At 41.7% G+C, this 12,952-nt stretch overlaps 1 protein-coding gene across 1 annotated transcript in view; it reads right to left on the bottom strand.

The window, feature by feature from the left end:
- Nucleotides 1-12,952, bottom strand: part of RHBDF1 (rhomboid 5 homolog 1) — a 189,960-nt gene that overhangs the window by 39,784 nt on the left and 137,224 nt on the right. The window contains exons 11-13 of the mRNA XM_073546636.1: nucleotides 8,839-8,942; nucleotides 8,138-8,201; nucleotides 2,787-2,881 (exon numbers count right to left, since the gene is read on the bottom strand). Of these exons, the coding sequence (XP_073402737.1) occupies nucleotides 2,787-2,881; nucleotides 8,138-8,201; nucleotides 8,839-8,942 (263 nt within the window). The remainder of the gene's footprint in view (nucleotides 1-2,786; nucleotides 2,882-8,137; nucleotides 8,202-8,838; nucleotides 8,943-12,952) is intronic.

Genomic DNA, 12,952 nt, shown 5'->3' with positions numbered 1-12,952 from the left:
ACCGAGCATCAGTATGGGGAAGAAAGGTGATTTGAGTGCCTTTGAACGTGGCATGATTGTTGGTGCCAGAAGGGCTGGTCTGAGTATTTCAGAAACTGCTGATCTACTGGGATTTTCACGCACAACCATCTCTAGGGTTTACAGAGAATGGTCCGAAAAAGAAAAAAAATCCAGTGAGCGCAGTTCTGTGGCCGGAAATGCCTTGTTGATGCCAGAGGTCAGAGGAGAATGGGCAGACTGGTTCGAGCTGATAGAAAGGCAACAGTGACTCAAATTGCCACCCGTTACAACCAAGGTAGGCAGAAGAGCATCTCTGAACGCACAGTGCGTCGAACTTTGAGGCAGATGGGCTACAGCAGCAGAAGACCACACTGGGTACCACTCCTCTCAGCTAAGAACAGGAAACTGAGGCTACAATTTGCACAAGCTCATCGAAATTGGACAGTAGAAGATTGGAAAAACGTTGGCTGGTCTGATGAGTCTCGATTTCTGCTGCGACATTCGGATGGTAGGGTCAGAATTTGGCGTAAACAACATGAAAGCATGGATCCATCCTGCCTTGTATCAACGGTTCAGGCTGGTGGTGGTGGTGTCATGGTGTGGGGAATTTTTTCTTGGCACTCTTTGGGCCCCTTGGTACCAATTGAGCATCGTTGCAACACCACAGCCTACCTGAGTATTGTTGCTGACCATGTCCATCCCTTTATGACCACAATGTACCCAACATCTGATGGCTACTTTCAGCAGGATAATGCGCCATGTCATAAAGCTCGAATCATCTCAGATTGGTTTCTTGAACATGACAATGAGTTCACTGTACTCAAATGGCCTCCTCAGTCACCAGATCTCAATCCAATAGAGCATCTTTGGGATGTGGTGGAACGGGAGATTCGCATCAGGGATGTGCAGCCGACAAATCTGCGCCAACTGTGTGATGCCATCATGTCAATATGGTCCAAAATCTCTGAGGAATGCTTCCAGCACCTTGTTGAATCTCTGCCACGAAGAATTGAGGCAGTTCTGAAGGCAAAAGGGGGTCCAACCCGTTACTAGCATGGTGTACCTAATAAAGTGGCCAGTGAGTGAGTGTATATATATATATATATATATATATATATATATTATATATATATATCAGTGAAAGAATTGGACTTTATTTACACAGACACATGCAAGCATGCTGTCAGAATAAAGTCCTTTTTTACTTTACTTATTTCCATTGGAGTGTAGCTCCCTATCTATTTTGTGGTACATTTTGCAGATTCTTGGCTGGCTCTTTGAGGAAGTACTGCCCCCACAACATTAGCATTGTGCTGCTATTTTTCCTTGTTATACAGATACTACATCTGGGCAATAAAAATGAAAAAAGCATATACAGAATGGGAGGAATAGGGCTAAGCAACAGCACATGTGAAAAAGACTTGGGTATACTAAAAGATCACAGACTGAATATGAGTCAACAGTATGATGCAGCAGCCAAAAAGGCAAATAAATTCTAGCATGTATTAACAGAAGCATACAGTCTAGATCATGTGAAGTCATTATTGCCCTCTACTCCTCTTTGGTCAGACCTCATCTGGAATACTGTGTCCAGTTTTGGGCACCACATTTTAAAAAAGACATCAATAAACTGGAGCAAGTTCAGAAAAGAGCAACCAGAATGGTGACCGGTCTGCAAACCCTGTCCTATGAGGAACGGTTGCATGATTTGGGAATGTTTAGTTTGCAAGAGAGGAGACTTAATACCTTTCTACAAATATCTCAAGGGCTGTCACATTGTAGAAAGATCATCTTTATTCTCATTTGCACAAGGAAAGACTAGAAGCAATGGGATGAAACTGAATGGGAGGAGACACAGATTAGATATTAGAAAACACTTTTTGACAGTTAGGGTGATCAAAGAGTGGAACAGGCTGCCACGAGAGGTGGTGAGTTCTCCTTCAATAGAAGTCTTCAAACAGAGCCTGGACAGATGTCAGTCTGGGATGATTTAGTGATTCATGATTTGAGCAGAGGGTTGGACCAGATGACCCTGGAGGTCCCTTCCAACTCTACCATTCTATGATTCTATGAGATCTCTCTCTAGTTGGAAAGGGTCTTGATTAGATACACCTGTAGGGTTTTGCTAAGAATCAGGAAGTAACTTCATGGAGGGGCAGCCTCCTGAGGGAGTGTCAATTTGCTGGATGGAGCAAAGTAGAGTATGATGCTGGTGAGTGATCAGCTAAAATGTGAATTGTAGCTGAGAGTGGTGCTGAAGTCTATCTCCGACTGAAGACTACGCTCAAAGCTGATGGAGCTCAGGATGAATGGGCTAAAGAGACTGGTGGGTTCGAGCCTCTTCTGTGCATGAAGTGTCCTCTCGGAGAAAGGACTGTAATCTGTTCGGGTGAGCCCGCACTGATATATGTGATCATGATTAAATGCACAGACCATGTGCAGATAACCGCAAGTATCAGTGGTTGCTATGGACAATAGCTGCTTTATTTGAACAAGCTGTGGCTAGCTCAGCCGTGTATGAGTAACCAAGATCTGTTCTGTTTAGTTAACGCCTGGACAAGGCTAATTTATGCTTATGATTTTGTTGTTTTGGTGCTGGGCAATCTGTGGAAATCAATAAAACTACATGTGTTTGAACCAAAACTTCATTGCTTGTGTGAACACTACGTAAGGCAAAATGCCCAACGCCTTACAACCCAATTAGTTTGTCAGGCTGTGTACAGTCAGCCTACCATGTACATGTTCTTTCTCAATAACTGGTACACTTAATACAATAACATGCTTACTTTCCCTTTGTTCCAATACAGCAGGGCCTGCCTGTTATTTCGCAATTCATGTGAAGATGGCTAGGATAGCTTCCATTTGTGCTGTTTGTACAGACCTACAAACAACAATTATACAAACATTCACTACTCATGAAAATTTTTTAAAATTATTATTAAACCAACTTACAAATAAATCAATTAAGCATTCCCACACTGTAATGAAAGGAGCATGTTTTGGTAGTCTAAATAAATATTTTAATACAAATATTTTCACATATTTTTGTTTTATCTTCATTGTATTGTTTTACATACATACATTGGGTATGGAAAGGATTCAGACCCCTTTAAATTTTTCACTATTTCTTTCATTGCAGCCATTTGGTAAATTAAAAAAAAAACAACATTTTTTTCTCATTAATGTACACTTTGCACCCCATCTTGACTGAAAAAAACAGAAATGTAGAAATTTTTGCAAATTTATTAAAAAAGAAAAACTGAAATATCACATGGTCATAAGTATTCAGACCCTTTGCTCAGACACTCATATTTAAGTCACATGATGTCAATTTCCTTGTGATCCTCCTTGAGATGGTTCTACTCCTTCATTGGAGTCCAGCTGTGTTTAATTAAACTGATGGGACTTGATTTGTAAAGGCACACACCTGTCTACATAAGACCTCACAGCTCACAGTGCATGTCAGACCAAATGGCGGTCATGAGGTCAAAGTAACTGGCCAAGGATCTCAGAGACAGAATTGTGGCAAGGCACACATTTGGCCAAGGTTATAAAAGAATTTCTGCAGTACTCAAGCTTCCTAAGAACACAGTGGCCTCCATAATCCTTAAATGGAAGACGTTTGGGACCACCAGAAGTCTTCCTAGACCTGGCCGTCTAGCCAAACTGAGCAATCGTGGGAGAAGAGTCTTGGTGAGAGAGGTAAAGAACCCCAAGATCAATGTGGCTGAGTTCCACAGATGCAGTAGGGAGATGGGAGAAAGTTCCACAAAGTAAACTATCACTGCAGCCCTCCACCAGTTGGGCCTTTATAGCAGAGTGGTCCAATGGAAGCCTTTCCTCAGTACTAAACATGAAAGTCCACAGAGATTCTGATGAGACGAAGATAGAACTTTTACTGATAAACAAGATAGACCAAACACGACAAGTCTTTATTGCTCAACCACCACAACCCCTTTGCATACCAGACCAATGCTCAAACCCCATAACCTCCTTATCTAACATCACTGAAGGGAACTTGCTCATCTTCTCTCCAAATCACACCTCACCACTTGTGCACTTGCCCCGATCCCATCCCACCTCCTCCCCATCATCACCACCACTCTTATCCCTTCCCTAACCCACCTCTTCAACCTATCACTAACTTCTGGTACCTTCCCTTCTGCTTTCAAACATGCGACAATCACACCTATCCTTAAAAAGCTAACCCTCGATCCAACAGCCACGTCCAGCTATCGCCCAATATCACTGCTCCCATTCGCTTCTAAACTCCTGGAGCAGCATGTTCACGCTGAACTTTCCTCCCACCTCTCATCTAACTTGCTCTTTTACAATCTACAACCTGGCTTCCATCCCCATCATTCCACTGAGACAGCACTGACCAAAATTACCAACGACCTACTTACAGCCAAAGCTAACGGACAATACTCTATACTCCTCCTTCTAGACCTGTCCTCTGCTTTCGACACAGTTGACCACTGCCTCCTACTAAATATCCTCTCCTCCTTTGGCACATTCAGCATCTCCCACTCCCACACTACCTCCTCATCCCACCCTCTCTCTGTTGGAGTCCCCCAAGGCTCTGTTCTAGGACTCTTACTCTTCTCAATCTACACACTTGGCCTGACAACGCATAAAGTCCCATGGATTCCAGTGCCACCCTTATGCCGATGATACTCAGATCTACCTCTCTGGCCCAGACGTCACCTCTCTGCTCTCCAGAATCCCAGAGTGTCAATCAGCCATATCCTCCTTCTTCTCCTCTCGCTTCCTCAAACTCAATGTGGACAAATCTGAACTAATCATCTTTCCCCCATCCCACAGATCTTCCTTACCCGACATTTCTATAATAATTGATAACATCACTCTTTCCCCTGTACCGGAGGTCCGCTGCCTCGGAGTAACCCTCGACTCTGCCCTGTCCTTCAAACCACACATCCAAGCTTTCTCCACCTCCTGTCGCCTCCAGCTCAAAAATATTTCCAGAATCTGTCCCTTCCTCAACCCTCAATTTACTAAACTATTTGTGCATGCCCTCATCATCTCCCGCCTCGACTACTGCAACATCCTTTTCTGTGGCCTCCCTGCTAACACCCTTGCACCTCTCCAGTTCAAACTCAACTCTGCCGCCCGACTAATCTCTCTCCTCGCTACTCCTCCGCTAATCTCTCCACTGGCTCCCATTCCCTCAGCATATCCAATTCACATTACTAATACTGACCTACAAGGCCATCTACAACCTGTTTCCTCCATACATCTCTGAACTAATCTCCCGATACCTTCCCTCACGTAATCTCTGGTCCTCCCAAGACCTCCTTCTTTCCTCCACACTTATTTGCTCCTCACCCAACCGCCTCCAAGACTTCTCCCGAATAGCCCCCATCCTCTGGAATTCCCTGCCCCAACACGTCCGGCTATCATCCACACTCGGATCCTTCAGACGGAACCTGGAAACCCACCTCTTCAGGATAGCCTACAGCTTGCAATGATCCCCGCTGCCTCCTCACCACTACTGGAGCTACCGCCTCATAATCACTGGAGCTGCTGCAACCCCCCCAACCTACTGTCTCCTTCCCCACCATCCTGTAGCATGTAAGCCTGAAAGGGCAGGGTCCTCTCCCCCCTCTATATCAGTCTGTGATTGTTAGGTTTGTTTACTGTAAGTGATATCTGTAATTCGTATGTAACCCCTTCTCATGTACAGCACCATGGAATCAATGGTGCTTTAAAAATAAATAATAATAATAATAATAATAATTCTAAGCGGTATGTGTGGAGAAAACCAGGCACTGCTCATCAACTGCCCAATACAATCCTAACAGTGAAACATGGTGGTGGAAGCATCATGCTATGGGAATGTGTTTCAGCTGCAGGGACAGGACAACTGGTTGCAATTGAAGGAAAAATGAATACGGCCAAGTACAGAGATATCCTGGATGAAAACCTCTTCCAGAGTGCTCTGGACCACAGACTTGGCAGAAGGTTCACCTTCCAACAAGGCAAGGACCGTAAGCACATAGCTAAAATAACAAAGGAGTGGTTTCACAACAACTCTGTGACCATTCTTGACTGGCTCAGTCAGAGCCCTGACCTAAACCCAATTGAGCACCTCTGGAGAGACCTGAAAATGGCTGTCCACCAACGTTCACCATCCAAACTGATGGAACTGGAGAGGATCTGCAAGGAAGAATGGCAGAGGATCCCCAAATCCAGGTGTGAAAAACTTGTCGCATCATTCCCAAGAAGACTCATGGCTGTACTAGCTCAAAAGGGTGCTTCTACTCAATACTGAGCAAAGGGTCTGAATACTTATGACCATGTGATATTTCAGTTTTTCTTTTTTAATAAATTTGCAAAAATTTCTTCATTGTTTTTTCAGTCAAGATGGGGTGCAGAGTGTACATTAATGAGAAAAAAAATGAAGTTTTTTTGAATTTACCAAATGGCTGCAATGAAACAAAGAGTGACAAATTTAAAGGGGTCTGAATACTTTCTGTACCCACTGTAATACAGTTATGTGAAAGAAAAATAAAGTCAAGCTCTCATCTTTTGCCCAATCCACTTTGCCACTGCTTAAAGATTTATGAACGCCATGAATTTCCCATGTCATGTCACATGTTACTATGTCATGTCAAAAGATGGACACCAAGGTATGCCTTTCAATGTTGTACACTAATCATCATAAATGATGTTAAAAATGTATTGTTTAGGCTGATACATTCATGAAGTAACCAAAAAATGTAGAAATTATTTTATCCTATACGAGTTATATTAAATAAAGTTGTTTTTTTCTTATAATGATAAAACCTTGCTATCGGTAAGTGCACAAGACTTAGGCGAGCCCACCAAATTTTTCAAGCAAAAGATGTTTCCGAAAACTTTGGCATCTTTTTTTTCCTTGAACATCTTTTGTGTTGTTTCAGCCATTTCCCGAGCATTTTTATAATGGCACAATGGCATTTTTGTTTAGAGTTTTTGTGACTTCTTTTTTACTGTCGTTTATCAGTGGATAATGAAAAAAGCACAAGCAATTTTTTAAGCAAAACCAATGGCAAAATTCTCCAATAAATGTCTGGGTGTCCGATTGACTTGTAAATTACAGAGCGTCTTCCAAGCAAAAAAAAAAGCCTGAGAAGGGTCAGGTTACTTCTTTTAACCGCTTAGTATTTTTAGAAACTTGTAGTGATAAAAAGATGTTCAAAAGCCTAAATATATGAACAGCAAGTATTTTTTATGTAGAAATGCATATGTTCATTCTTTTGAGCATTTTCTGCTGGGTGTTGTGTGCACATACCCTTATAAATGGATTTTCAGCAGATTTGTTTTACAAGGATTGCTTTCTAATTAATATAGCTTTTATCTGCCTATATTTTAACTGAAATGTACATATGTTCCATAAGTATGCTAGAAACACGGACAATTGTTAGGGCATAACTAGGACCTGGCGTCTTGGAGTGAGATGAAATCTTGAGACACAATTAAAGCTCCATCTCTTCAAATGCCGCAATCACCGTTGATATAACAATTAAACCACCACTTTAGCATTTTTTTCTTTCCAGCGCTGGAGTGGTCCTACTAATCTAATGTCCTTGACCCTAGTTACCTGCCACCATGTTAATCTTTTATTATCGCCCCTCCGGTTCCACAGCAACATCTTGTGACCACAGCTTCTGAGTGACTTACTGAAGTCAGAAGTAACGAGGCTTGATAAGACTTACATTGAAAAGTGACCACCAGCTCAACCAGCAAACACTGGAGCAATCCGGCAGGTCACAGACTGCTGAAGATCAAACGGAGCGGCACTGATATTGGTTAGTAAGCAAAATACTAGGGTCAAGGACCTTAGAATAGTAGCACCACTAGTGCTGAAAAAGAAGGAAATGCTGGAGTGGTGCTTTACAGAGATCACTGGCAGGGATAAATGATCCTCCCCTTCCAGTTCCTCCCCTTTAGAGATCTGTTGCCACTGTCTAATAAAGACACCACCCTGCTACAGATTGTACAGGCACACCAGCAGTGCCCACGAGAGCTAGTATGCTTGCCATGAAGATGCCTTCTTCGAGCATACTCATTAGAACCACAGCTGATGTCCATGTTCTGCACACAAATCTATTTTAAGAAATAGACAAATACCTACCGGCCACTTTGTGATGTCATCTGGCCACTCATGAGGAGGAACAGAAGCTGGTTCAGCACAAAACCTACAAAACAAATTTATTGTTTGTGTATAATATGAAAAAAAGGAAGGAATTACAAAGTATATCCCACATCAATTCAACCCTAACTTAGGCAATGCAAGCGAGGTATGCAATTTTTTTTTTTTCGACAAAATGCATAGCTATCTGTATTCAACCATAGGCAACTCTATAGTTGGATATGTCTGCCCATTAAAAAAACAAGTAACATTTGTGGATAGGTGATAAATATCTGATCACTAAGGGCCTTACTGCTGAGCCCCCCCATCATCACTCTGAAACTCCCCATTTCTCCTCACTACATAACTACAGTAGATAGAAAAGGGGGCTCAGGACACCTGTTCTAGTGATCGCTCGCTCAGGGGTTTGAAGTGGCAGAGCCTCTAGTGATCAGAGAATAATCACCTTTCCTGTGAATGAGTGATAATATGCATATACATTTGGTTTCATCTTATGTTTGCAATGGAAACAATGGTAGATTAAAAATACATGTATGTCTGCACGTATACTCAAATGCAAATCAAGATAAGAACTGTGTACATGAAGGAGTGCCGCAGTGTATATTTAGAAATGGTACACTGCGATTGTTTGGATACAACAGAGTTTAGTCTAGATTCTCATAGGCAGTGATCCATCCTCATACCTGGGGTCCTGGCGACAGACCGATCCATAATGTCTTTCACTTTTGTTTGCTAGCAGAGGGGTACTTGAATGATATGGCCACTTTACCCACACAGCAAGAGTGGACTGAAAAAACATCAGCAAAACAATCAAAGCATGAAAACTGATGGAGCTAGCAATTTTCTGACATGTTACCCAAAAATCACACATGTCAGCCTAAAACATTGTAAGCATTTCTGTGGTATTACTTATCTTTGGGGGAAAAAAACATGCCCCAACTAATGGGCATGCAAATTACCATGAAAACCCTTTAGCTAAAGTTGCAATGGGGCCCAACCAACCATGTCCACTAGAAGAAAGTTAATCATTTCCTTTGATTTTTGATAGTTTAGGAATTCTTCAAAACGTTCCATATTTTTCCATAAATGTGACCTAAAAACTACAACAGATTTTCACACAATTCCTAAAAGTAAACAAAAATAACAAAATCAAATGGGTCAAAATATATTTTGTCATTTTATAAATGAGGGAAATTATCTAATATCACATGTCTGTGAGTGGCAAAAGTATGTGAACCTTTGCTTTCAGTATCTGATGAGACCTGCTTGTGTAGCAATAACTGCATCTAAAAGTTACCATTAATGGTTGACTAGTCCTGCACATCAACTTAGAGGAATTTTAGCCCATTCCTCCCTACAAAACAGCTTCAACTGTTATGTTGGTGGGTTTTCTCCCATTAACTGTTCGCTTCATGTCCTTCCACAACATTTCCTAGGGTTAAGATAAGGCCTTTAGTTTGAATATTCCAAAACTTTAACTTTATTCTTGTTTAACCATTCTTTTGTAGAATGATCTGTATGCTTTGAGACCTTGTCATGCTGCATGACCCATGTTTTCTTGACACTCAGCTAATGGACAGATGTCCTGAATTTTTTCTTTAGAACATGCTGGTATAATTCAAAATTAATTTTCCATTAATAATGACAAGCTGTCCTGGCCCAGATGCAGAAAATCAGGCCCAAAGAATGTTACTACCACCACCACAGTGTTTCACAGAAGGTATGAGGTTTTATGCTGTGTGTTTCTTTATTCAACTATGGCACTTCTCATTTAACCCCTTAATGTCCAATGACGGACACAGTCCGTCATCAGACATTTCCCCTGCTTTGATGAGGGCTCCGGCGCTGAGCCCGCATCAAAGCCGGGACATGTCAGCTGTTATGAACAGCTGACATGTGCCCGAAATAGGCGCGAGCGGAATCGCCGTCCGCCCGCGCCTATTAACTAGTTAAATGCCGCTGTCAAAGCTGACAGCGGGCATTTAAATAGCATTTCCGGCCGCCGGGCCGGAAATGACGTCAACGCCGACCCCCGTCACGTGATCGGGGGTCGGCGTCATGTTGCCTGGACAACCAGAGGTCTCTATGAGACCTCTATGGTTGTTCCAGGCATATGGCTTTCAGCGCCACCCGGTGGTCGGCGCTGAAAGCACAGCAGTAAATCTGCTACATATGGGCGATCTGCTCATCGCCCATATGTAGCAGAGCCGATTGGGTTGCGCAAGCTTCTAGCCTCCTATGGAGGCTATTGAAGCATGCCAAAAGTAAAAAAAAAATGTTTAAAAATAAAGAAAAAATTAAAAAAACATAAAAGTTCAAATCACCCCCCTTTCGCCCCAATCAAAATAAAACAGTAAAAAAAAAAATCCCACATACACATATTAGGTATCGCCGCGTTCAGAATCGCCCGATCTATCAATAAAAAAAAAGCATTAACCCGATCGCTAAACGGCGTAGCGAGAAAAAAATTCAAAACGCCAGAATTACGTTTTTTTGGTCACCAAGACATTGCATTAAAATGCAATAACGGGCGATCAAAAGAACGTATCTGCACAAAAGTGGTGTCATTAAAAACGTCAGTCCGGCACGGGAAAAATAAGCCCTCACCCGACCCCAGATCATGAAAAATAGAGACACTACGGGTCTCGGAAAATTGCGCAAATTTTTTTTTTTTTTTTTTTAATTTTTTTTCACCACTTAGATAAAAGAGGACATAGACATGTTTGGTGTCTATGAACTCGTAATGACCTGGAGAATCATAATGGCAGGTCAGATTTAGCATCTAGTGAACCTAACAAAAAAGCCAAGCAAAAAAAAAGTGTGGGATTGCACTTTTTTTGCAATTTCACCGCACTTGGAATTTTTTTCCCGTTTTCGAGTACACGATATGGTAAAACCAATGATGTCATTTAAAAGTACAACTCGTCCCGCAAAAAATAAGCCCTCACATGGCCATATAAACGGAAAAATAAAAAAGTTATGGCTCTGGAAAGAAGGGGAGGGAAAAATGAAAATGTAAAACCAAAAATACCCCTGGTCGTTAAGGGGTTAAACCAAAAAGCTGCATTTTGTACTTATCTATCCACAAAACATTGTTCGAATAGCCTTCTGGCTTGTCCAAGTGTTCTTTAACAAACTGCAGATAGGCAGCAATGTTCTATTTGGAGAGCAGCGGCTTTCTTCTTAAAATCCATTCACACCATTGTTCTACAGTGTCCTCCTGATGCTAGACTCATGAACAATAATATTAGCTCATGCTAGAGAGGCCTTTAGGGGCTTAGAAGTTACCTTGGGTTTCTTTGTGACCTTGCATTTTTCTTGGCATTGCTCTTGAAGTTATGTTTGTTGGTTGATCACTCCTAGAAAGGGAAATAATGTCCTTGTGTTCCCTTCATTTGCACATCATCTGTGACTGTGGATTGGTGGAGTAAAAACTCTTGCGATGATTTCCTATCCTTTTCCAGTCTGATGAGCATCAACAACTCTTCTGCAACAGTCCACAGAAATGTCCTTTGTTCGTGCCATAACACACTTCCACAACCGTCCTGAGAAGATCAAACTTTGAGACATCTCTCTTCTTTAAGTAAAACAGGTTGCTCACTCTCACCTGTCACCTCATTGGTTAAATACAGCAGGTTCTAACTTCACCTTCAAATTATCTGTTAATCATAAAGGTTCACATCCTTTTTACATGTACAGACTTGGAATATTGGACCATTTTTCTCATTTAAAAATGACAGTCTAACATTTGTTACGCAATTGTTTTATTAAGTTCCTGTTATCTAATTTTAGGATTTGTGTGAAGATCTGATGTAGGTCAAATCTATGCATAAATCTGGAAAATTTTGAAAGGGTTCCCAAACTTTCAAGCACTTTTGTGCCTCAGTGTGCCAAACAGCTCAGCTTTAATCCAGAATCAGAAAGGAGTGTCTGTGGGGTAATCTACAGAGGAAAGTCAGACCCCTATAAATCTGACTTCCAGGGTAGTCAGTTATACACTCCTCAACATTGAAATTCCAACATCAAGAAGAAAAGTAATGGAATTATGGAGCTCACAAAAACATTAGACATCTTAATCATATAGAAATGCTGAAAAAATGGAAACAAACTTTCAAAACATTTCAATTTATGCAGTATTGAAAATGATCGCAACGTGTCAGAAATACACACACTTACACACCTTGGCATGCTTGCTTATCAATTAGGTTATAAAAGGGGTTGTCCACTTTAACGAAAGTGAGCCCCAAACTGTGTAAAATACATTAAATAACAAACAGCACGTACTCACCTTCACTATCCCTGCTTCGGTGGACCTGGAATGAAGACCAGAGGGGTCTGGCTACAATACATTATGCCAAACGATCCCATAATCCCAGGAGTATGACGTTTTTATATTCCCTCATGAAGGCCTCTTCATGGTGTTGCCCATGTGGTTTTGTCAGATTGGAAGAATGGTGCGTGGTTCTACAGCAAGTGTAATTGGACTTAACATACCAAGTCTACGGCATCCAACAGAGATTATACTATCCATCAGAAGGCATTTGCACGACTTTTAGCTTTGAACCAAACGTCCAGCTACAGGTGTTGCAGACACCTTAGGCCACCACTCTCAAAGGCTACTGTTCTGTCTCCGACATTTAATCCAATATTTGAATGTCTGTCTGGAAATATACTGTTATTTGCTGTAATGTATAGATGGAACTGGAAAGTGTCCCTAGAGCCAATTTTCAACTTAACAGTGCCAGGCCGCATGTTGTTAGGCTGTGTGCACATGCTGCGGATTTTGCTGCAGTTCCG

The sequence above is a fragment of the Dendrobates tinctorius genome, unplaced genomic scaffold (assembly GCF_039654945.1).
Source record: "Dendrobates tinctorius isolate UK_male_01 unplaced genomic scaffold, ASM3965494v1 ptg000150l, whole genome shotgun sequence".
NCBI lineage: Eukaryota > Metazoa > Chordata > Amphibia > Anura > Dendrobatidae > Dendrobates > Dendrobates tinctorius.
Note: the sequence above shows the minus strand (reverse complement) of the source record. Positions and strands in the feature narration are given on the sequence as shown.